The sequence below is a fragment of the Oryx dammah genome, unplaced genomic scaffold (genome assembly GCF_014754425.2).
Source record: "Oryx dammah isolate SB20612 unplaced genomic scaffold, SCBI_Odam_1.1 HiC_scaffold_5, whole genome shotgun sequence".
Classification (NCBI taxonomy): domain Eukaryota; kingdom Metazoa; phylum Chordata; class Mammalia; order Artiodactyla; family Bovidae; genus Oryx; species Oryx dammah.
Window position 1 is genome coordinate 87,920,879 of NW_024070189.1, and position 21,455 is coordinate 87,942,333.

Genomic DNA, 21,455 nt, shown 5'->3' on the forward strand with positions numbered 1-21,455 from the left:
GGGAATTCTCAAAAGTGCTATTTTTCACAATAAACCTCCTCAAATTGTTTGATTAAAAAAATTGCATGCACGTATAACTTTCACAAAAAAGAAAATCTATTGTTAGGAATTTTACATTATTAAAACAACTTGCCTAACCCTTATTCCTACTAACGCAGAACCAAACTTGGGGGGTGGGGATTGTTAAGGGAAGTTTTTCAAAACTTCGCTCAGGGTAGGCTGGTCCCAGTGAAGGGTGTCCCAACCCCATTAGTCCCATCTGTGGCGAGAGCTGGGCAGTGAGGCTCGAGAGCCTGCCCTTCCCGGGCCGCGGATCTGGGCTGGCTCCTACGCGCCCTGAGCGCGGGGTTCTGCTCCTGGAAGAGCCGACCTGGTGCAGAGCTGCAAGCCACATGCGTCAAGTGCCCGGAGCAGCACTTTGGTAGCTGTGTTTATTGCAACGATTCGGGAAGTGAACGGAGCCCCGCTGAAAACAAAACAGCATCACGGTCCGACTGACTAACCAGCAGGGGCTCCCCGGGGGCTGAGGGCCAGCTCAGGAGGGGCGGGCAGCTCGGTTGTGACATAGGCGCCATCCCCTAGCTGGTGCGCACAGGCACCCTGACCCAGCCTGGCGCTCAGTCCGCCTGCTCTCACCCTTGCCATTCTCTCGTCGGGCCTCCAACACGCGTGGATCAGGGCCAGGGGCAGGAGTGGGTGCTTCGCGGCTCCGCGGATAAGCGAGTCTGCACTCCTTCCCCTCCCTCCTTCGCCAGCCGGCCGACGCCTGCAGCCAGAGGGGACCCAAGCTGCGCGGATCCCCTTTATCAGCCCCATCTCCCATTACATAAGGCGGTGCCTATCTCCAGGGCATCGCTGTGACCGCGGGCCTTCTCCCACGCGCGCCTTCTCCCACGCGCGGGGGCGCCCCTGCCCACAGCTCCCCGCTTGGTTGTGCTGTTCGTAGCGGGGAGGGGGCATTCCACTCATCCTGGCGCAGACCATGGTGGTTCCCCAGTCCTTCCCCCAACACAGAGACCCCCCTCCACCAGGAGATGCTACTGACCCTGTTCTGCAGACGGAGAAACTGAGGTCTCACAAGCAGGTGGCAGCACTCCAGGCATGGGCAAGCCACAAAAGGCAGGGCCTGGCTTCCAGGCCTTAGGGTCTGCAGTTATGTCGGGAAGCCTGGGCCTGGGAGAGAAGAGGGTGAGCACCATGTTACCAGTGAGAGGGGAGGGTGGGTGAGGCTGGGCTTTCTCTTCTGAGCAGGAGCAGCAGCCCCAGTGTCCCTTAGAGGACACTTGTGAGGAGGTTAAGCCCTACTGGCATAGGACAGAGAGGCAGCCAGAGCAGAGAGGGGGCCTCGTTGGGGAGGCACTGGCTTAGGGGAGGAAGTGGGTGAAGGAGCAAGCTTGACATCAGCACCTGATAGGCAAATCTGGGGCCTCGGTTGCACGAGTTTCTGAAGGACTTCTAGAGAAATGAGGGGAGAACAGGGAAGTGGCTACCCTTCCAGTGTCCCTTCAGGGGGTGGGCTGCCCACAGAGGACCCCAGAGTGGGGGCAGACCCAGGAGTCACCTTCCACAGCCTTCAGTCTGCAAGGGAAACTTGACGACTCAGAGAGCACACGATGGTCTCACAGATACTGATGCAGACAGGGGGGTCGCTCCGGGTCTCAGTGGCAGTGGGGACAGCTACTCTCCAGGGCGAAGGCTGGGTCCACCTCTTGCCAGCGCTGCCCTCAGAAGGTTTCCCAGAGAGATGAACCCACAGTGGAGGCTGGGTGTGGCAGCCAGTGTCCAGGCTGCACATACTGACAGTTACCAGCAAAACAACCTTCCAAGGGAAAGCTCCCACAAGGATCCCTGAATCTGACTGGATCTTTCAGTGGAGACCTGGGAATCTGAAATTCCACAGTCCTTCCCACACTGGGGCAACAGGGAACCAGATGGATTAAAAGAAATGAACATCACTCTTTTATCCTGTTTGAATTTTGTGTTCAGAGCAAGCACTGTTTTGGTAATGTAACAGAACTGTTCAATGAAAAAATAATCCCTCCAGATTCCCACACCTGATAGACTGTGATCAGAGCACTCTCTCTCCAGCATTTCTGGTGGCCCAAAGGGATCTGCGGACAGGAGCTGGGTGGGCACTTGCTAAAAGTGCTGGAGTTCCAGCTGGCGTAGTTGGCATCAGACTGCCCTCGGGGTCCTCTCGTTCACCCCTGCAGTAAGTTCATCCAGATCTCGAAACTGCCCTAGACCCTTCTCAGTAATAAGTCCACAAGAAATCAAATTCTTTCCTTTATGCGACACTGGATTTTCCACAAAGTAAAATTAAGATGAGTAAAGATGTGGTTTGTAGATAGTGCCCGACAAAGCGGAGACCAGGGTGTGAGGCGTCACCACTTGGGCCTATAAAAGCTGCCACAAGTGCCGAAGGCCACAAGACGTGCAGCTTAGGCCAGCCTATGCGTCTGCTTCTCAGCCCTCCCTGTGCTGTTCTAGGCTCCATGGCGCTCTTCTTGACCGCGGTCGTTGTTCTTACCTGCTTTGGTGGCCTCGCCTCCCCAAACCCTGTGCCTCCCTCTTCAGCCCTCAAGGAGCTCATTGAAGAGCTGGTTAATATCACCCAGAACCAGAAGGTGAGTGCCTGTGGGCCAGGGTCCCCACTCTGGGGGTGCAGGGGTGAGGGGCTCTCAAGGAAGAAGCCCTGAGGACTGCAAGGTGAGTCTGGCCTTGAGGGAGAGGAGCCAGGCTAGGGGTGAAGTGCAGCAATAAGGACGGACCCACGAAGGGATACGGCAGAGCCCCCAGGGACCACTTGTTCCCCTGGCCTGGCCCTGCCTGCCGTGGTCAGCTCCTGCTCAGTGGTTTTGGAACAGAGGAAAGAAGAGAAGAGATGGCACCCTCCTAGAACCATCTGGCATTTGCCAACTAGATCTGAACACTATAATGGAGCCATTATTCACATCTTAGTTAAGCCCATTCTTATGGAAGAATCCATTAGTGGGGTCAGCTCCTCTCCCCAGTGGTGACAGCCCACACTTTCTGAGCACTAATAATGTGCCAGGCCCATTCCTGAGGCTTTACATCTTATAACATCACTGCCAACCACCTCAAGAGACAGGTACGTTACCCCATTTTACTGACTAAGCATCAGTGAGGTTAAATGACAAAAGCCAGATTCAAGCCAGTACTAGGTGACACCAGAGTGCCCACGCTCTGAACTGCAATATCCCCAATTCCGAAGGCAGGCTGTTTGCAGACTAGACCCCCATCACCGCCCATCAGACTGGCCTGGCCACCCTGCCCTGGGCCTCCCCTGCTGGCCCTGTCAGCCAGCGTCTCCTGCCCTCCCATTCTGGCTCTGGCAAGCTTCACACAAGGCTCGTCCCTCACCGGCTGTGGCACTCAGCGTTTCTCTCTCAGTTCTAAGCCCCTGGACAGTGGGTCTCCACCACTGTGCAGCGCGGGAAACGAAGCTCAGGAACTCTGAAGGCCCCGGGTCTGGCCCTGCTGTCCTGGGAAGGCTTGCGGGGCCTGACCCCTGGGGAGGCCCGGCCTGAGGCCCCGCCAGCACTCAGCTCGCCGCCCTTTGCTCCCTCAGGTGCCGCTGTGCAATGGCAGCATGGTGTGGAGCCTCAACCTGACGAGCAGCATGGTGAGGACCCCCCAATGCCGCAGGGACGTGGCCAGGGCTGCAGCCCCGAGGCCGTTTCTGAGCCTCGCTCACACAACTGGGGGGTTCCAAGCAAGCTTCAAGAGCCACTCTCTGCCCCTCATAATCTGGGCTCCCCCACCACCCAGACCTGTCTCCACCGGGCCGCTCAGTCCCCCTCCTCCTACAGACTCACTTAACGTGCCACCTGACTCCCCGGTGTTTCCCCCCGCCCCCACAGTACTGTGCAGCCCTGGACTCCCTGATCAGCATCTCCAACTGCAGTGTCATCCAAAGAACCAAGAGGATGCTGAGTGCGCTCTGTCCTCACAAGCCCTCAGCTAAGGTAAGGTCCCCCTGTCCTTTGACCTGGCACCCACTTCTGCCAGCCCTGGGCTCACCCTGGGAGCCCCAGAGGAGCCTGGCTGAGTATCTGAGGCATGTGTTCACAAAGGGGTGGGCCCACTGTGGAAGCAGGGACATGGCTTTGGGATTTCCAAGACATGGGCTTGAGGGCTCCCAACTCCTACCTGAGCTTCATTCAATCCCACATCTGTAAAATATGGGTGATAACAGTACGCACCTCATGGGGGCTTTTGTGAAGAATGAGCCAGCCGGTGAGTGGAAAGCCCCTGATGGATGCTGATCCTCCTCGTTCTGGCGTCCCACCAACACGCTGGCCTCTTTGCCTTGCAGCAGGTTTCCAGTGAGTACGTCCGAGACACCAAAATTGAAGTGGCCCAGTTCTTAAAAGACCTGCTCAGACATTCAAGGATCGTTTTTCGCAATGGAAGTTTCAACTGAAACATGAAAAGCTAGCATTATTATCTGCAGAGGCAGATCCTGACCATCTAAGTTGCAGATTTATTTTTCTTTCAGATGTCCGAAATTTCCTGGGGAGACTAAAGGAGGGTTAGGGAGGGGGGATAAGATATCCTTAGCTTAGACTTGAGCCTGCGCTGCCTGCCTTGAGCCTAGCCAACTTCAGCTGCCCTGTGCCTTGATATCCGGGACTCAGCCCGGCAGGCCTCCTCCATCCAGGACTCTGAGCTCAGTGGACAAGGGTGGACCTTGCCCCACATGACCTCCCCCTCCTCAGAACAAACTGTAGTGTTTATTAGACACCTGGTGGAGAAGACACCTGCTTTACACAGGGGCAACTGAGGCAGAGAGCAGCCCAGGCACATTCCTTCTTGGCCTTATTTATTATTATATGTTATTTAAACAAGTGTTTTTGTCTGTACTGGGGTTAGAAGGGACTGTTACTGCCAGAACTTGGAGCCACGGGCTTGGAGACCTGGGGCTCCAGCACTAAAGCGGTGGGCATTAGGAATCCCTGGCAGTAAGTACTGTATGCAAACTTCTGCTACCTCACTAGGGTCCTGGGGCCAAGGCAAGGGACAGGAGAGAGGGCCAGAGTAGCCACTCTTGTCTGACAGCCAGCAGTGGGCCCTCAGCCAAGTAATTTATTTTTCCTAGTATTTAAAGTTAAGTATTAAAATATGTTATCAAAGAGTTAATATATAGATGTCTAGAACACTGCATATGGCATGTGTGGACTTGGGGGGGGGGTCACTGAATAAACTGTTTCATCGATTTTGTCAAGCTAAAAGCTAAAATAAAGATGGTGACAGAGACCTGATGGTGTTTGCATTTTATTTTGGCCTTTTGGGGATACTGGCCTGTGTTCTTAAAACTCTGAGGAGCTCTCTGGGAGGCAGGCCAGCTGGAGGAGGGGGCCTAGGATAGAGTGGAGGGGGAGTGAGGGACGAGACCTAGGCTGAAAGAAAACAAGCAGACCCCTTGGGGAGAGGAGACCTGGCCAGGAGGAACCTCCCACCACCACCCACGGGAGGCGGAGGAAGCATGGGCCAGGGTGTCGGGGTTCAAAGAGGATGTCTGGAGTAGGCAGAGACCTCGGAAGTGGTCTCATGACCACAACTCTTGATGGGTGGCCACCCTGTGTCTGGCACCACCCACTCGCCTTCTGGTATCACACTATGATGTTCAGGGAGGAGCAGGTGGCTTACCAAAGGTCCCACAGCTGGTCAGGAGCAATGCCAGGGTGTGAACCCCAAACTCACTCCAACTCCACAGCTCACATATTTAACTACCCTGCCTTCCTCTGTCTAAATGCCATCTGGCCTGAATCCACAACCTTTAGGATACTGTCAGCAGCCTGTGCGGGCCCCTCCCCTGCCGGTAACTCACTCCTTACGCTCTGGGGGCAGCCCACTCAATGTCTGGACGCCTCTCGGCATGAGACAGTGCACACTCACCACCTCTGTGAACAGAGCACCACTGGCTTGTGGCCCCTGGACTGTGGAGGGGCCGGGGTGGAGAGCCAAGGTCGCAGGGCCGGGGTCAGACTGCTCCCCTGAGCAGGTCTGTTTGCTTCTCCTTCAGTCAAGGCCAGCACATGGAGGGCAGGAAGCAGCCGGCCACAGCAAGCCACAGCTAATGGGTATACCCATCAGCCATGGTTTACACTGTGCATCTCTGGGAGCACAAGATGCCTCTTGCAATAGGTGGTGGGTCATCAGAGACCAGTCTCAGATGCTGAGTGGGAGGCAGGCACACTTCCTGCGGAGTCCAGAGCCCTGTGGGGACATCTACAGTGATGCTCACAAGTCAGTGGAGACAGTCACTCAGGAGCAGTGAGAGTTTGTGCCATGCATGATTCAGGCAACAGAGACCATGGCAGGACCTGTCCAGGGTGCAGGCGACCACTGCTCCAGGGACCACTCTCAAATAGAGTGAACCCCTCATTTGCACCCAGACAGAGGTGAGGGAGGAAGCCACAATCAACTGTGCAGGGACCTGGGGATGCTCAGCCCAGAGAGGGAAGACCTGGAAGTGGGCCCGGGAGCTGAGTATCCCATGGGCTGTCCAAGGTGGGAACGGACAGTCTCTGCGCCCAAGAGGTCTCAGTACCTGTCAAGCGCCACCGCATCTGCTGAGGACTGCCTGAAGCCTGCACCTCCCCCGCCTAGGACAGCGATGACCCAGACACCACACATACTCAAAGCTTAGCAGCAGAAATAAGTCTTTGAAGAATGGGGCGCAGACCATGGAGTTGCAAAGAGTCGGACACAACTTAGTGACTGAACAACAACAGAACAATGGCGTCTGGAGAAGGGTGCTCTGCCCTGGGAGCGGGGAAGCGCCAATGTCAGGGTGAGAGTAGGAGTGAGATCTCTGCCATCCTCCTTCATCCAGAAATTTGAAGATTTTAAAGTCAAAAGAGTATTATTTATGGAAGGTTGATCTTTTTAATGCTACACATTTATTTAAAAGTCAAAAGTTTAAAAAACACTAAACATAGTGGCAAGGATATGGAAGAACTGGAAGCCCCAAAGTCTTCTGGTAGGAATACAAAAGGAAACAACCATTTTACATCACAGTATGTGCTGATATGCTAAGTTGCAGCCTACTCTTTGCAACCCCATGGACTGTAATCCACCAGGCTCTTCTGTCCATGGAATTTTCCAGGCAAGAACACTGGAGCAGGTTGCCATTTCCTTCTCCAGGGTGATTTTTTTTTTTTCTTTTTTAACACAACACTTAGTGATCCATTCTCTGGTGGCATCACGTTTGACCCACATCCTCTCTGCTCAAGCAGGACATTGAACTGTCTGTCCAAAATGAAGATGAAAAGACTTCCAGTGAAAATTCCACGTGAATTTTTCAAGAGCGAAGGCTGGAACAGAGGCTGACGTAGGGGAGGACCCCTTAGGGTTTCCCACACCACATAACTCAGGAGGACCCAGCTGCGGGATGCACAGTCCCGACAGGGCTGCCTGGGCCCCACCACTAGGGGTCCACAGTGCGCCACATCCCCAACCCCGCAGCTCCCTGCCTGCACCTCCTCCGAAACTGTTCCCAGAGGGGCCTGTGGTCTCCAGGGGTGCGCGGTGAGCCGGAGGGGGTTGGGGGCTTCCAGGGATGACAGACCTCACAGAACCACAGAATCAAGTCTCTGCTGCTGGCAACAGGAAGGTGGGCTGGTCAGGAATGAGATAAGGAAGAAAAAGGAAAAAACGGTATGTGTCAGCTCTTGTGGCTGGGAGCATCACCACCTGGGGACTGACCCACCGGGTACTTGCTGGAAGTTTTCTCTAACCATGTGGTCTCACATCTTTCATGCACAGGTAAACCCCAAGCAGGGCCCAGAGAGAAGGGGCATCAGAAGAGATAGAACGCTTGGTGAGTGGGCGGGAGATGCAGTGGTGGGGCCCAGGGTGGGGAGCCCCTTGGCACCCCAGGAACCCCAGGCCTGGGAGGTTTCACTAGAAGAGGGGCTGGGACTCAAGTGAGAAGTGAGACACACACTCGGGTTTCCAGCGAACTTGGTGCCAAACACCTCTGTTTGCTGCTCAGATGAGGTGTCAGAGAACATTCCGAGTCACCTCGGGGGTTTCTCTGAGGCTGGCCGTCTGAGCTGCTCAGGCCCCAGGAGGACAAGGGCCTGCATCTTGCTTCCTTGTGACCAAGCAGCTTGAAGGCTAGGGTTTATCGAATCCATCAGATTATCACTTTTTCATTATGACCAATAGGGAAGTGCCTTCTGCTCTTGATCTGAATTTGCTGGTCAGTTTGAACAAAGTAAAACCCGCTCCTCCCCTGAGCTGACTCCCTTCTAAGAAGACCCGGACAAGTCCATGCTGACTGTGTCCAGCCAGGGCGGCCTGGCCTGGCATACACAGGCCAGGGAGCCAGCCTTTCCAGAGGTCCAAGCTGGTGTCAGAACTGTTGGCTGTATCACCCCTCCCACACATGCTGCCCACTCCTACTCTGAAAAATAAAAGTCATAAAGCCTCATTATCTTCACTCATTTCTCGGCTCCACCCAAAAGCAACAGAGCACAGGGTTTGCAACAAACTTTCCCAGATCAACTGATTTCTCGGCAGCAAGGGAGGGCCCCATGACGAAGCCATTTGAAATCCCAGAAGCAATTTTCTACTTACGACCTCACTTTCTGTTGCGTTCTCTCCCTTCCCCTCCTGAGTGTCTTCTCTTGTGGAAAGTGATTCTCTCAAAGCATCGTTTAGAAACGCCCCCAGCCCGCGCTGCCTGGGCAGATGCTGCTGTGTGGTCACCAGTGACGCAGACGCCAAAATTAAATATAGCAACTCTCATCAGCTCTGCTCTCTGCATCACTTAGACCAGTGTGGGGGCCCTAGGGCTCTTCCTGAAACCTACGAGGGTGGAAAGGCCTGAGCTGGCTGTAGCGACCTCTGTAGAGCTGAGCTGATGGCCTCTGGTGGGCCAGGGGGCCCTGGGCCAGAAGGGGTTACAGTACTAGAAAAGCAGTTTCTCATTCATTGCCTTTTCTTTCTTCTAATCTGTCTTCCCACATTTTCTATGAATAATGAGCATATGTTCATTTCCCACTGGGGGACAAAGACAACTATATTTAGAAAAATAAAGCAACAGAACATGGAATTGATGCCATGTCCATGAAGGAGCTAATCAAAACTAGGGCTGGGAAGGGCCAGCAGTGCACATGAAAGGCAGAGCCCAGGACCCCTCAACTCAGGTCTAACTGCTCCCTGGGGTCAGCTGACTCAGGGGAAGAGGGGCCCTGACCCAGGAGGTCCTACACTATTGCCCACATAGGCTGGATCTTCTTGAACCAATCAGATCCTATACTGCCAAACAGAGAGGAAGATGTCCTATTCTTGGGAATCTTCACCTAGCCCAACCTGCCTGGAGGTGGGGCCAAGGGGATCAGAGCAGGAAGAGAGAGGAAAGGGTGGGTTGCCAGCCCAGTGCTGAGACTGAGGTGCCCTGGGGGCAGAGGGACAGCTCCTGCAGACTCCTCAGCCAGCTTCCCTCTCTTTCAGGAGAAGGGACTGCTTTAGCATCTGCTTGGCAAAGACCAATTCCACAGCCTGCTTCCCTCCTTTCCTTGTCCCTTTGTCAGGGGTCCTCCTGGGTCTATACCAGAACCCCATCCCCCTTACCTTCTCCAAGGGTTCAGGGCAATGACTTCAGCATCCAAACAGCCCTGGTTTCAAGTCCCAGCTGTGCCCTTGACTTCCCCTGTTGTGACTTAGGCAGAGTTTCAGCTGCCTCTCTGTGAAATGGAGCTCCATTCATTCAAGGATCTCCTGAGGCCTTTATTAGGTGCTAGAAACTTTTCTAGGAGCTGGGGACTCATGGTGAAAAAAAACAAGGTTACTTCTACTAGAGGGACAAGATGCACAAACAAGAGAACACAGGATGTGCAGGGGGCAGTGAGTGTTGTAGGAGCAAAAGAGTAGTTAGGGGGCAAGCAGGGGCTGCCATGTTGTGAGGGGAGGTCAGAGTCAGATATATACTGATATATACTTATTTGTATATATCATTTACACCAATATTACATATGATACACAGTAATTATAAATACATGTATATTACATAGTACATAAATGTATATACTAAATATATATTTAAATTTTCTATCCATATAAAGTTTAAAAATCTTTTAGTATAGAAAATTTTCAAATATGTACAAAAGTCACTCTCAGATATCCATTGCCCAGCTTCAACACTTAGCAACGCATGGGCTTCTCTGGTGGTCCAGTGGTTAAGAATCCGCCTTGCAACACAGGGGACACCAGTTCAATCCCTGGTCTGGGAGGACCCCACATGCGGTGAAGCAACTAAGCCTGTGCACCAGAACGACTGAGCCCGCTCTCTAGAGCCCACAAGCCACAGCTACTGAGTCCACACATTGCAATCACTGAAGCCCGTGGGCCTAGAGCCTGTGCTCCACAACAAGGGAAGCCACAATGAGCAGCCCACGCATCTCAATCAAGAGTTGCCCCCACTCTCTGCAACCAGAGAAGGCAGCACACAGCAACGAGGAGGTCCTACACGACAGCCAAAACATAAAATAAATAAACCTTAGGAAAAAAAGTTAGCAACTCATCTATCTCTGCCCTACCTGTCCCACTTCTGAGCCAGCACACCATTCAATGCTGACTGCGGTCTGACGGCAGAGACTTTGGTGGCAAACTGGGTGTAGGGCACAGCAGGTTTGCACCAGGGTATGAGCACCCTGGGGGCGGTAAAGAGTCTGGCTGCAATGTGGGAGACCCGGCTTCCACCCCTGGGTGGGGAAGATCCCCTGGAGAAGGGAATGGCCTGGAGAATTCCATGGACAGAGGAGCCCGGCAGGGGTCACATAGTCCATGGGTCACACAGAATCGGAGACGACTGAGCAACTCACACACACGCATACCCGCACGTGCGCACACACCAGCACCCTGAAGAACGGAATTGCCGTTGACAAAGGAGGCCTGTGCTCGTGGGCCCATTTAAAAAAGTGACTACTGATCATGTGTTGTCCCCCATCCCTTGCAGCTAGTACCTCAACACAGCTCGCCTTCCAGAATGTGCCCATGCCGCTGTTTCCATTTCATGAGCTCACACCCTCCAGAAGCCACCTCCATGATGTCACTGACTATCTCCTATCACTAAATCTAGCAGAAGCCCTGCTGCCCTATCTCATCTGACCCCGAGGAACACGTGACGCTGCTGACCTCTCACTTGTCCTCCAAGGCTCTCACGCCTGGGTTCCCTCTAGGGCGCTAGGGTGCCTACCTTCTCTTCTTCCTTCCCTCCCTCCAGTGCCACTGAAGTGCCGCAGTCATTTCTAGTTCCCTCTCTTCCGTTTCTGCCCACCTCAGGTAGGACTGTTCCCTTGGCATCCCCTCACTCTCTGTCTACCATGCAGCCCCTTCTCGGGTCAGAACTACAGACCCAGCACCAGGGGCCGCCTCCCACCCACCTTCCCTCCCTCAATGGCCACCTCTGCAAACCGTGGTTCCCCAAGCTAGAATCCTGGGTCCTCTTCCTCTTCCCCATATTCAGCCAATTCTAAGTGCTATTAATAGTAATGATGATGATAACAATGATAAAGGTTACAATGCTAGCTGGCATCTATGGGTTTCCCACATGCAAGGCACACCAAACACTTTATTACCTCAGATAATCTTCCCAGTTTGACAGAGAAGCCTGGACAGGGTCACCCTTTCCCAAGGTCACCCAGAGAATAAGTGACAGAGCTGAGTCCCGCTGAGTCCAGAATATTCTATTGCTGCTGAGTAACGCCAGACCCACAGCACTCACTCTCACCCTCCACGCCGGCTGCCTCCCTCACGCTGACTGCAGTGCTCCCAGCGGCCCCCTGCCCCTGAAGGCCTCTCACTGCCACACCTGCCCTATGCCCTCCCCCGCTCCAGTGCCCTGTGTGTTCCAGTCTCTACTGAGCACCCCCCTCGGAGGAGCATCACCTGTCTCCAGGAAGAGGCCCAGGAGGAGCCGGAAGGGCTTGTGTGGGTGTTGCCCGGCACAGCTGACGGAAGAGGAGCAGGGCTTGGGGTGGGATGAGCCATGCGCGGCGGCGGGAGAGGCAGGAATCGCCAGCCAGAGTCCAGAGAGACCAGGCCACTCTGCTCACCCTCCATGCCTTTCCCCTGGATGTTCATAACTACAGCTCTCAGACGCCCCTGAAGTTAGTGATAGTCTGCTATCCTAGTGTAACTGCTCTCCTAGAGAGAGGTTGGGGGCGGCTATGTGCAGACACCATTTTCCATTCCCGTGGACTAGGGGTGGGGAGGTAAGGTTCCCCCTGGAGGAGTCTGTGGGTGCTAGGAGGCAGTGGAGGCTGCAGTCCTAGGATCCCTGGATGGCAGCCTTAGGACATTCTTGGGCTCCCGGCCTGTAATGGCAGCCTCACAGGTAGTGGTCCTCCCTTCGGGCCATCTCTCTAGAGTTCTGAACCCAGCCTGGAGCCTTCCCTCTAACCTCCCAACATTTTTATAATACCTACTTTCCTGCATTCAAAGCTTTCTCCATAAGGTGCCACTGCAGTTTTTGTTTCTTGTAATGAATCCAGATAAATAATCAGAAGGGCCACAGTGGAGCAGCTAAGAGTGACTCTCCAAACAGGAATGGAGCCTCAAAGGAGGAGATGCATCCAAGAGGGACACGGGTGGGGAAGCGGCCACTGGCAAACCTCCACTGGTGCTGCTCAGACTCAAGTTTGCCTGACAGGTAAAAGCACCACAGCTGCCCAGATGACCTGAGATATGGCTAATGTTAACTAACAGCACTCACTAGGCGCTGGGCACTAATCTGACTGCTTCAAAAACATTAACTTAGTTATTCCTCAGAACAACCTCAGAGACAAGTTCGACTATGATTCCCACCAGACAGAGGAGGCTGAGGGGCATGCCTAAGCCCACACAGCATGAAAGCAGAGCAGCCAGGACCAACAGGACCGGGGCTGGCCCACTGTGTGCTCCAGGGCCTCCAGAACAGCCACCCTCCATGGAGTTGATTTTGGGAGGCCTCGGCCTGCAGCGGCTTGAAGCAGGGCTTTGGCTCCCCGCCAGAGACTGGGGCCAGGTCGCAGGGTAAGAGCACCGAATCCTAGGCACTATACCAGGTTACTGACAAGGCCCTGGCATTCGACTTTGCAGAAGAAGAATTCCCACAAAGACAAAAAGTAGCAGGAGGGCAACAGAGTGCAGCACACACAAGTGGGCTCAGAGAGCCACCGAGCTGTCCCCTGTGGCAGCTTGAATTGCTTTATGGGGCCTTCCTTCCAGGTTTTCTTTGGCCAATTATTTTGATTTGCCTGGGTCACAGTCCATATTTGGCATATCTCAGGATCCTCCCATGAGTGTGTGTACACATCTCTTAGCCAAGATGGATTTGACCAAACAGGCCTATGGGTAGCCTGAGCATCACTCCCCTTTTGACCTCCAAAGAGCCTTTCTGCCCATGTGTAGTTTGGGAGGTCTCCTGACTCCAAGAGTAATAAATATGTGGCCTGGGCAGGACCCAGCCTCCTCTTTCAACTGCCCTGCTATTCTCATTGAGGAATTTCAGTCCACAGGAGATGAATGTCCTATCATTTTTCCATGGAAGGGGGGCCCATCTACCTCCTGCCTCAGGGTCGTGGTACTCCCTGCTGCCAACAGCTCTCTTAAGGGTCAGAGCAGCTCCTAAAATAACCACTAAATTAACCCCTTTCAAAATGGCATACAAATGACCATTCCTTACTCTGGATATGCTGACCCAGAAACCAAGGCTCATCTTAAATACATTATAAACTTGGCCAGATCCAGAAGGCTATATAAGAATATGGCAGAAGTGTAATAAAGCCCTTTTCAGATGACAGTCCTAGTTACCCTGCTGTAAAACCTGGAGATTGGGCACTTTTAAAGACCTGGAAAAATGAGTCTCCAGGGGACCAGCGACTCCCAAAACGGAAGGGTCTTTACCAAGTCCTGCTGAGTAGGACTTGGTAGTCAAACTCCAGGGGGTCACCAACCGGGTTCATCCATCCAGGATCAAACCTGTCTCCACTGATATGTTACAGGAACCTCGACGCCCACGTTCCAGCATTCCTTTGAACCCACCCCTCCCTCCAAGTCTCTACAGGATCCAGAGGACCCAGAAGAGCCTGAAAGCTCCAGGCAGATGAGTGAGCCACTACAAGACTTGAAGCTACTATTCAAAAAGGATAAAAAATACTTCTGAGACCCTAGGCTAAGTACCCGTAGCTACTAACTGACTGACTGACCCTGACTGGTGCTATTATGAAACTACTAACTGCCTTAGCATCTCTATGCCTATTTCCCTTAACCTATAGGACGGACATACAACTCTCTACTCCACATTGCACAAACTCACGCTTCCTCCACTTGGTTGACTGCTGGATTTTTTTACCCAAGTTAAGTTCATCATGGGCCATGGCAACCTGTCTGTCCCGTGAGGAATTTTAGCCAAGTTCCTGATGGAAATTGGTTCTACCAGAGACCCAAGGCTCGAAGCAGTTACGTATAGGATTAGAACTGTTCATTTTCCTACTAAAGAAAATTCTAATGCCTCTTCCCTAATCCTCCCCTTAGCAACAGAAGGAAAACATGAAATCAAACTGGGAGGATGAAGAATTGGCATTAAAGCACCACAGCACTTTATAAAGAATCCTCCTAAGTCAGAATTCCAGCTACCTATTTGTGCTCAAATTCTAACTCGCTACCTGAACAAAGGAAGAAGGAGCCACCTTACAGGAACAGGTATTGGGATGGACATGGATGGAACACATTGAGTATATGATTGGAAAACATTTCCATAACAATAGAAATGGATGTTGCTCCGTCGCTAAGTCGTGTCCAGCTGCTTGCAACCCCATGGACTGAAGTGTGCCTGGCTTCCCTGTCCTTCATTATCTCCCAGAGTTTGCTTGAACTCATGTCCATTGATTCAGTGATGCCATCCAACCATCTCATTCTCTGTTGCCCCCTTCTCTTGCCCTCAATCTTTCCCAGCTTCAGGGTCTTTTCCAGTGAGTTGACTAGGTCCAGATAGATGGCTAGGTCTTAAATTCTTAAGCCTGTTAGTTAGTCTGCTGTGCCCTGCCAGCAAACATATGCCAAATAGATAAGAAACCATGGGCCACTAATTGCCTACACAATAACTCCATGTCCACACAGTGTATGCTGGGAGCCTTGATTACTCCTTTCTCAATCCACTCCTTAAATGAATCCAAGCACTGGGCAAGTTCATTAAACTGTATACTCAACTAACTCGAGATTTGCCTGTTGGTATCCCAGATGGACATGCCTATCTCTTTGGGTACACCTCATTACCATGGTGGGGAGTAGACGCCCACCAACATGTTCTTCAAAACTCATCTCTTACTGCTACAGCTAGTTCTCTTACTAGTTTACAGAAGTCTCTAGATTCGCTGGTCAAGGTGGTACCTGACAACCGTCTGGCCCTGGATTATTTGTTGACAGAATGAGGAGGAGTATGTGCAGCTGTCAACATTTCTTGTTGCACATACGTTAACACTCCTTCCCAGGTAGAGATTGACATGGAAAAAATTTGACAGCAAGCTACCTGGCTTCAACAGACAATTTACCACCAATCCACCCAATCAATATAAGTGGGGAAATTGAAAATGGTTTCTCTAACTTGTTTTCCTGGATCCCACAAGGTATTAAAAACTTTCCAAGAGGAGGTTTCCATTCTCTTATAACCCTCCCTTTTTTCAGGCATCTGCAACTAAGACCTTTCAGTCCAAGAATGAGGTCTGGGACCAATAGGTTCAGATCTTCCATTATAGAAACAGAGAAAGATACTAAATTTTAAAGCCTGAAAATAACAAAGATATGCTGACCTTGTACAACCAGATTCCCACTCGTGCTTGAGCCTTGGATTATAACAGTCTTTTACTGATCTTAAGCCCTTGCTTCTCTAATCTATTTAGAAGCAGGAAGATGGGCAGCCCCCCTCACCTGGGTACACTGATAGGAGATTCATTCCCCATGGACCAAAACTCCAAGAGGAGAATAGCAGGACAATTGAGAGAGGAGGCTGGGCCCTTCCAAAAACACTTTTCTCACTCGAAGTCAGGAGACCTCCCCAACTACACATCAGCAGAAAGCCTCCTTGGAGGTCAGAAGAGGAGTGATGCTAACTGATGCCAGACTACCCATAGGCCTCTTTGGATAACTGATGTGTGTGCACAGCTGGGAAGATCCTGAGATATGCCAAATATGGACTCTGAACCAGACAAATCAAAATGATGGCCAAAGAAAACCTGAAAGAAATGCCCCATAAAAGTAATTCAAACCGTCTCTGACAGGGATAGGTCAGTTTTGCAGGTAGCTGTAGAAGTCCCAGTAGGGGATTGCAGATAGAGGGGAACCTAAGAAACTTTGGGAGACCACTGTAAGTTAATGATCTATTGGAATCTCACTGAATGAAGCAGGCTTAACTGTAAAAGCTTACTTATAAATAAAAGTATGAGATATGCCCCAGGTCATTAAGTGAAAGAAAAAAGTCACCCCACCCCACCATGAAGCAGGCTTAACTATAAAGACTGCTTATAAACAAAAGCATGAGATATGCCTCAGGCCATTAAGTGAAAGAAAAATGTTACCATCTCTTTACTGATTCAAATAAATGCTATGAAAATCCTAGTTTGACCTCACAGGGTCAGATACTCTCCTGCCTGACAGGAAGGAGAAGCTAGCAATTTAAGCCTCACATCTACTCAAAGAAGACTATCTTTTCCCTTCCCCCACTTTCCTTTGACTATAAAATTTATCCCTGGGTTGGGAAGATTCCCTGGAGGAAAAAAATGCCACCTCATTCCAGTATTCTTTCCTGAAAAATCCCATGAACAGAAGAGCCTGGCAGGCTACAGTCCAAAGGGTTGCAAAGAGTTGGACTGGACTGAGCGTTAAGCACGCACATAAAATTGTAGCTCACTTAATCCTCAGGGGATAGCTCCCTCGCCTGCCCCCTTCCATCTCTTACAAGCATCCTATATTAATAAATCTACTTCTTGCCTATCACTTTGCCTCTAGTTAAATTCTTTATGCACTAAGACACAAAGAACCTGAGCTTCATTAAGTCCAGAAACCAGGTGTGTGATCTTCGTTGGAAGATTGTGGGTTGTGGCCAGGTTCGAGTCCCAGTCATGTGGATTCAAGTCCCAAACTGGATTTTGGCTGGGCTTGAGTTCCAGCACATGGGTTCAAGTACCAATCTGAGGTAAATGATTTCACCACAAGGGCAAGACTCAGAAACTCTCTCTCTCTGAGTCCGACTGTGTGTCTATCTGCACATACTATACTTCTTTTCCTCCTAGTAAGTACTTTACTTGTTTCACTACTTTCCATCTTTGTGGGAATTCTTTTTCTGAAAAGCCAAATGGCCAGGGCCTTGTCACTGACCACTGGTCTAGCGGCTAGGATTTGACGCTTTCATTGCCAAGACTGGACCTCAGTCTGGTGGGAAACCGAAGCTTGGCTTCAAGCTGCTGCAAGCGAATGCCACCTGAGATCATATTTGGTGCCAAAACCTAGGAATTCAGGAAGTCAAGGTAACCTGCAGGCTTCGCCCAGTTTTGGCTAGAGGCAACTAACTTGCACTCTTGCTTTCTTTCTCTCGGTCTCGACTTCGTTTTCTTTTTGAGACCTGCAAGGCATAACCTCTGTCCACTCACAGCATTACGCCTCCCCCAACACTGGGGGAGGCAGACAAATTCCCCAGCCTGTGCAGATTCAAATGCTGTCCTTTGGAACATGGCACTTCAGTGCTGCCCCACCTGCCTCGCCATCCCGCCCCATAGCTCCCGCAGGCTGGGAAAGGCTCCTTTGTCTCACAGGGCTAGGGGCTAGCTGCTGTCCCTGACATGCAGGTCCCCACCTTCCCAGCTTCTGAACACCCAGCCACATGCATAGCTGCCATGGTTCCACCCTGCAGGCAGGGTGACCATTTTTAATTGCCACTCTTTGAGGGGACCTTCTGGTCACTCCTGATAGTCTGGAGAGTTTATCCTTTTTTCTCTGGCCTCATCCAACCACTGAAACAGCAAAAAAGAAGCTGTATTCTGCTTCTGAGCTATGGATACCAAATTATATTCCTTTTCTGACTCACATCTTTAACCCCAGAACCCCAAGCCTAAGGTTTGGCCCTCAGCAAAGGTTAAAAAGACAAACAACTGTTCAGTATGTAGACAGCTTTTCTATTGCCTCCCACACATGCTGGGATTCTGGTGAACTCTCCTCCTCTCCAGCTCTGCCTCAAACCTCAAGTCTTTAGAGGTGTGCTCTACACTCCTTGAAACTTTTCCTTAAAAAGGACTACCATTTTACTCCAAATGATAGCTAATCTGGATTTGAAGTCTCTATCTATTCTGGAAGGAAGTCTGCCCTTCTCATTAACTCCCCCTATTTGTGCAGCAAAAAATAAACATACCCTAGCAAAAACCACAAATAATCAAAATTTAAAATGTCTAAAATTTGTATAGACACTTTTCCAAAGAAGATATATGAATGGCCAACAAGTTCAGGAAAAGGTATTCAACAACACTGATCATCAGGGAAACGCAAATCAAAACCACAATAAGATAATACCTCATACCTATTAGAATAGCATCAACAAGACAAGAACATTAGCAAGGATGTGGAGAAAAGAGAACTCTCATTCACTGTTGGCGGGAATGCAAACTGGCAAAGCCATTATGAAAAACAGTTATACAGGTTCCTCAAAAAATTAAAAGATAAGAACTACCACATAATCCAGCAATTTCACTTCTGGGAAAGTATCCAAAAGAAACAAAATCATTAACTCAAAAAGATACCTGCATTCCCATATTCAAAGCAGCATTATTTACAACAGCTAAGGTATAAAAACATCCTGTGTTCATCATGGACAAATGAATTTTTAAAGTTGCAGTACATATACAATGAAATATTATTTAACCCATAAAAAGGAAATCCTGCCATGTATGATAACAGAGATAGACGCTGAAATGAAAACTCAAATGCTGTATAATCTCACTTATATATGAATCTAAAAAAACCCACAAAACTCAGAGAAAAAGGGATCAGATTTTTAGTTACCATAGGTGGAGGGAGGAGGGGTGGGGAATTAGATGAAGGTAATCAAAAAGTGAAAACTAGGGACTTCCCTGGTGGTCCAGTGGCTAAGACTCCAAGTTCCCATGCAAGGGGCCTGGGTTCTATTCCTGGTCAGGGAACTAGATCCCACATGCCAAAACTAACACCTAGAGAAGCCCAAACAAAGAAAGAAAGAAAAACAAAAAAAAAATTTTTTTAAAGGTACAAACTTTCAGCTGTAAATAAGAACTGGGGATATAACATAAAACATGATGACTATAGTTAATACACTAGAATGGAATATTTGAAAGCTGTTGAGAGTATAAATCCTAAGAGTTCTCATCATGAGGGAAAATATTTTTTCTTTTTTTGTATCTATATGAGAGAATGATGTTAATTAAACTTATTGTAATCACTTCACGATATATTGATATATATAATTTAAATCATTATGTTATACAGTGACATGTCAACTGTATCTCAATAAAACTGGGGGAAAAAAAGAAGTATTATAAAAAATAAAAAAAGAACTTACCCAGAGAAGTTTGACCTTTGTCCTGGCTCTTGGGAGGTGACCTCTAAAACCTTTGAATAAAAAATTTGACAGGTCTTTGTCACCAGTTCCTGGAGGTAGGCCGTAAATCCTTGGGATCTTCCAAGTTACAGGAGTGTCTTTGCTATCTGTGGCAGAACCTGATGGTTCATGCTAATAAGGCCACTCAAGATGGAGACCAGTTACACTATTAAGCTGTTGCGTCATCAGCGCATCCTCCAGGGAGGAGGCTGGAGGATGACGTCAACCAAGTGGCTATGGATTCCATCAGTCACATCTACTGAATGACACCCCAGTAAAGCTGGACACCAAAGCTCTGATGAGCCGCCTTGGTTGGCACGATCTGTGTGGAGTCGCACATCAAAGTGCTGGGGAAGTGATGCGTTCTGACTCCGGGGAGAGAACAGAGGAAGCTTCGCATCTGTAACACTCCTAGACCTCAGTCTCCATGTCTCTTCTTTTGGCTGAGTCTGACTGGTATCCTTTTGCTGTAATAAAACTATAACCTTACATATAGTGCTTCTCTGATTTCTGTGAGTCATTCTAGCAAATTATGAATCCGAGAGGATAGTGGGGACTCAACTTTGCAGCCAGCTGGACAGACGTGAAGGTGGAATGGGGACCCCTGAATGATCAGCCAGTGTATGAAGTGAGGACAGCACTGTGGAGACGGTGCCCTTAACCTGAAAGTCTGGCCCAATGTCATGCAGTCGGTGTCAGACGTCACTGCGCTGAGCCCGGCAAATTCGCTGCACAGTCCCAATGGAAGGATCCTAAATACGGTCCAAGGACCTTCCTGTTACAATTGTCCAGATTCTTTCATGGACTACAAGTTACCACAAATAAGAGCTCAAGTGTAGGAATGACCTTAGCAGTCATCATTTCTGTATGACCTTCCAGAGGAAATCACTGGAGAGGAAGGTGAGAAACCAACAGAACGGAAGCTGAGAGGAAAGAGAAGGAAGGGCTCAGGGAGGACTAACCAGTGGTATGCTGGGACACAGGCATCTGAGTCAGTGGTATGGGTGTGCAGCACCCACAGGAATTAGACTGAGGTGCCAGGGCAAGTGGTGGCACCTTGACCGGGACAACTGATTTGCAAATCTGTGAAAATATCACTCTTTTCCCCTAATTAACTGAGGTTGTATTTCAAATCCATTTTCAAAGTGATCATTCCTTTTTTAAAAATTACTTTTATTTTTTTTTTGCCACACAGTATGTGGGATCTTAGTTCCCTGACCAGGGATCAAACCCACGTCCTCTGCAGTGGAAGTGCAGAGTCTTAACCACTGGACCGGCAGGAAAGTCCCTCAAAGCAGTCATTCCTGAAACCTTGGGATAGGCATACTTTGCCTAGAGCCTCCTTATCGTTAAAGACCTATGGACCTGACGTGGTCCTAATGAAGCTCCACCACGTATTACATGTCCTTGGCCAAAATCCTAAATGTGGAAGAAAGGCATGTTTAAATGCTACAAGAGGAGAGAATCTGTGCCTGTTACTTTCCTTCTACCCAGAGAAAAGAACCACAGATCAGCTTTTCCACAAAAGGAGAGTTTCCCAGATGCCACCCATACTTGGAAGAAGCCAAGGTGAAATACTAATCAAGTCAAACTTTCTTGATATTACTCTATCTTTCCCCAGGAGGGCTGCACTAACACAAACTCGGACACCTGTGGCCTCTTCCTTCTATGCAAAGTAAAAAGCCAGCAGCAACCCCAAGCTGATAAGATTAATCTAAAGAGAAAATTATGGTGTAATTTCCTATGCTGATACTTTGTAGTTAATTTTAAAAAAAGGTTTCATTTTCCTACTGGTCTGATTTCACAGGAACATTTTACC

At 50.1% G+C, this 21,455-nt stretch overlaps 1 protein-coding gene and 1 long non-coding RNA gene across 2 annotated transcripts; one reads left to right on the forward strand and one right to left on the reverse strand.

Annotated features, from left to right (window-relative positions):
• Positions 1 to 1,049: 1,049 nt before the first annotated feature.
• Positions 1,050 to 8,729, reverse strand: LOC120864751. The gene is made up of 3 exons (XR_005721228.1): positions 8,611 to 8,729; positions 4,227 to 4,443; positions 1,050 to 1,173 (listed from the first exon to the last, which is right to left on the reverse strand). It is a non-coding gene; the product is annotated as an uncharacterized LOC120864751 (long non-coding RNA).
• On the forward strand, positions 2,419 to 5,280 carry IL13 (interleukin 13). The gene is made up of 4 exons (XM_040241826.1): positions 2,419 to 2,627; positions 3,593 to 3,646; positions 3,885 to 3,989; positions 4,340 to 5,280. Exons 1-4 carry the CDS (start codon positions 2,454 to 2,456, stop codon positions 4,445 to 4,447), a joined length of 441 nt encoding a protein of 146 aa, XP_040097760.1. The 5' UTR covers positions 2,419 to 2,453; the 3' UTR covers positions 4,448 to 5,280.
• Positions 8,730 to 21,455: the final 12,726 nt, after the last annotated feature.

Excerpts from the sequence above, each read along its gene's own strand:
- IL13 (XM_040241826.1), top strand. The coding sequence starts at position 2,454 with ATGCGTCTGCTTCTCAGCCCTCCCTGTGCTGTTCTAGGCTCCATGGCG. Across the intron at positions 2,628-3,592 it reads ATATCACCCAGAACCAGAAG|GTGCCGCTGTGCAATGGCAG; the intron begins GTGAGTGCCTGT and ends TTGCTCCCTCAG. Across the intron at positions 3,647-3,884 it reads TCAACCTGACGAGCAGCATG|TACTGTGCAGCCCTGGACTC; the intron begins GTGAGGACCCCC and ends CCGCCCCCACAG.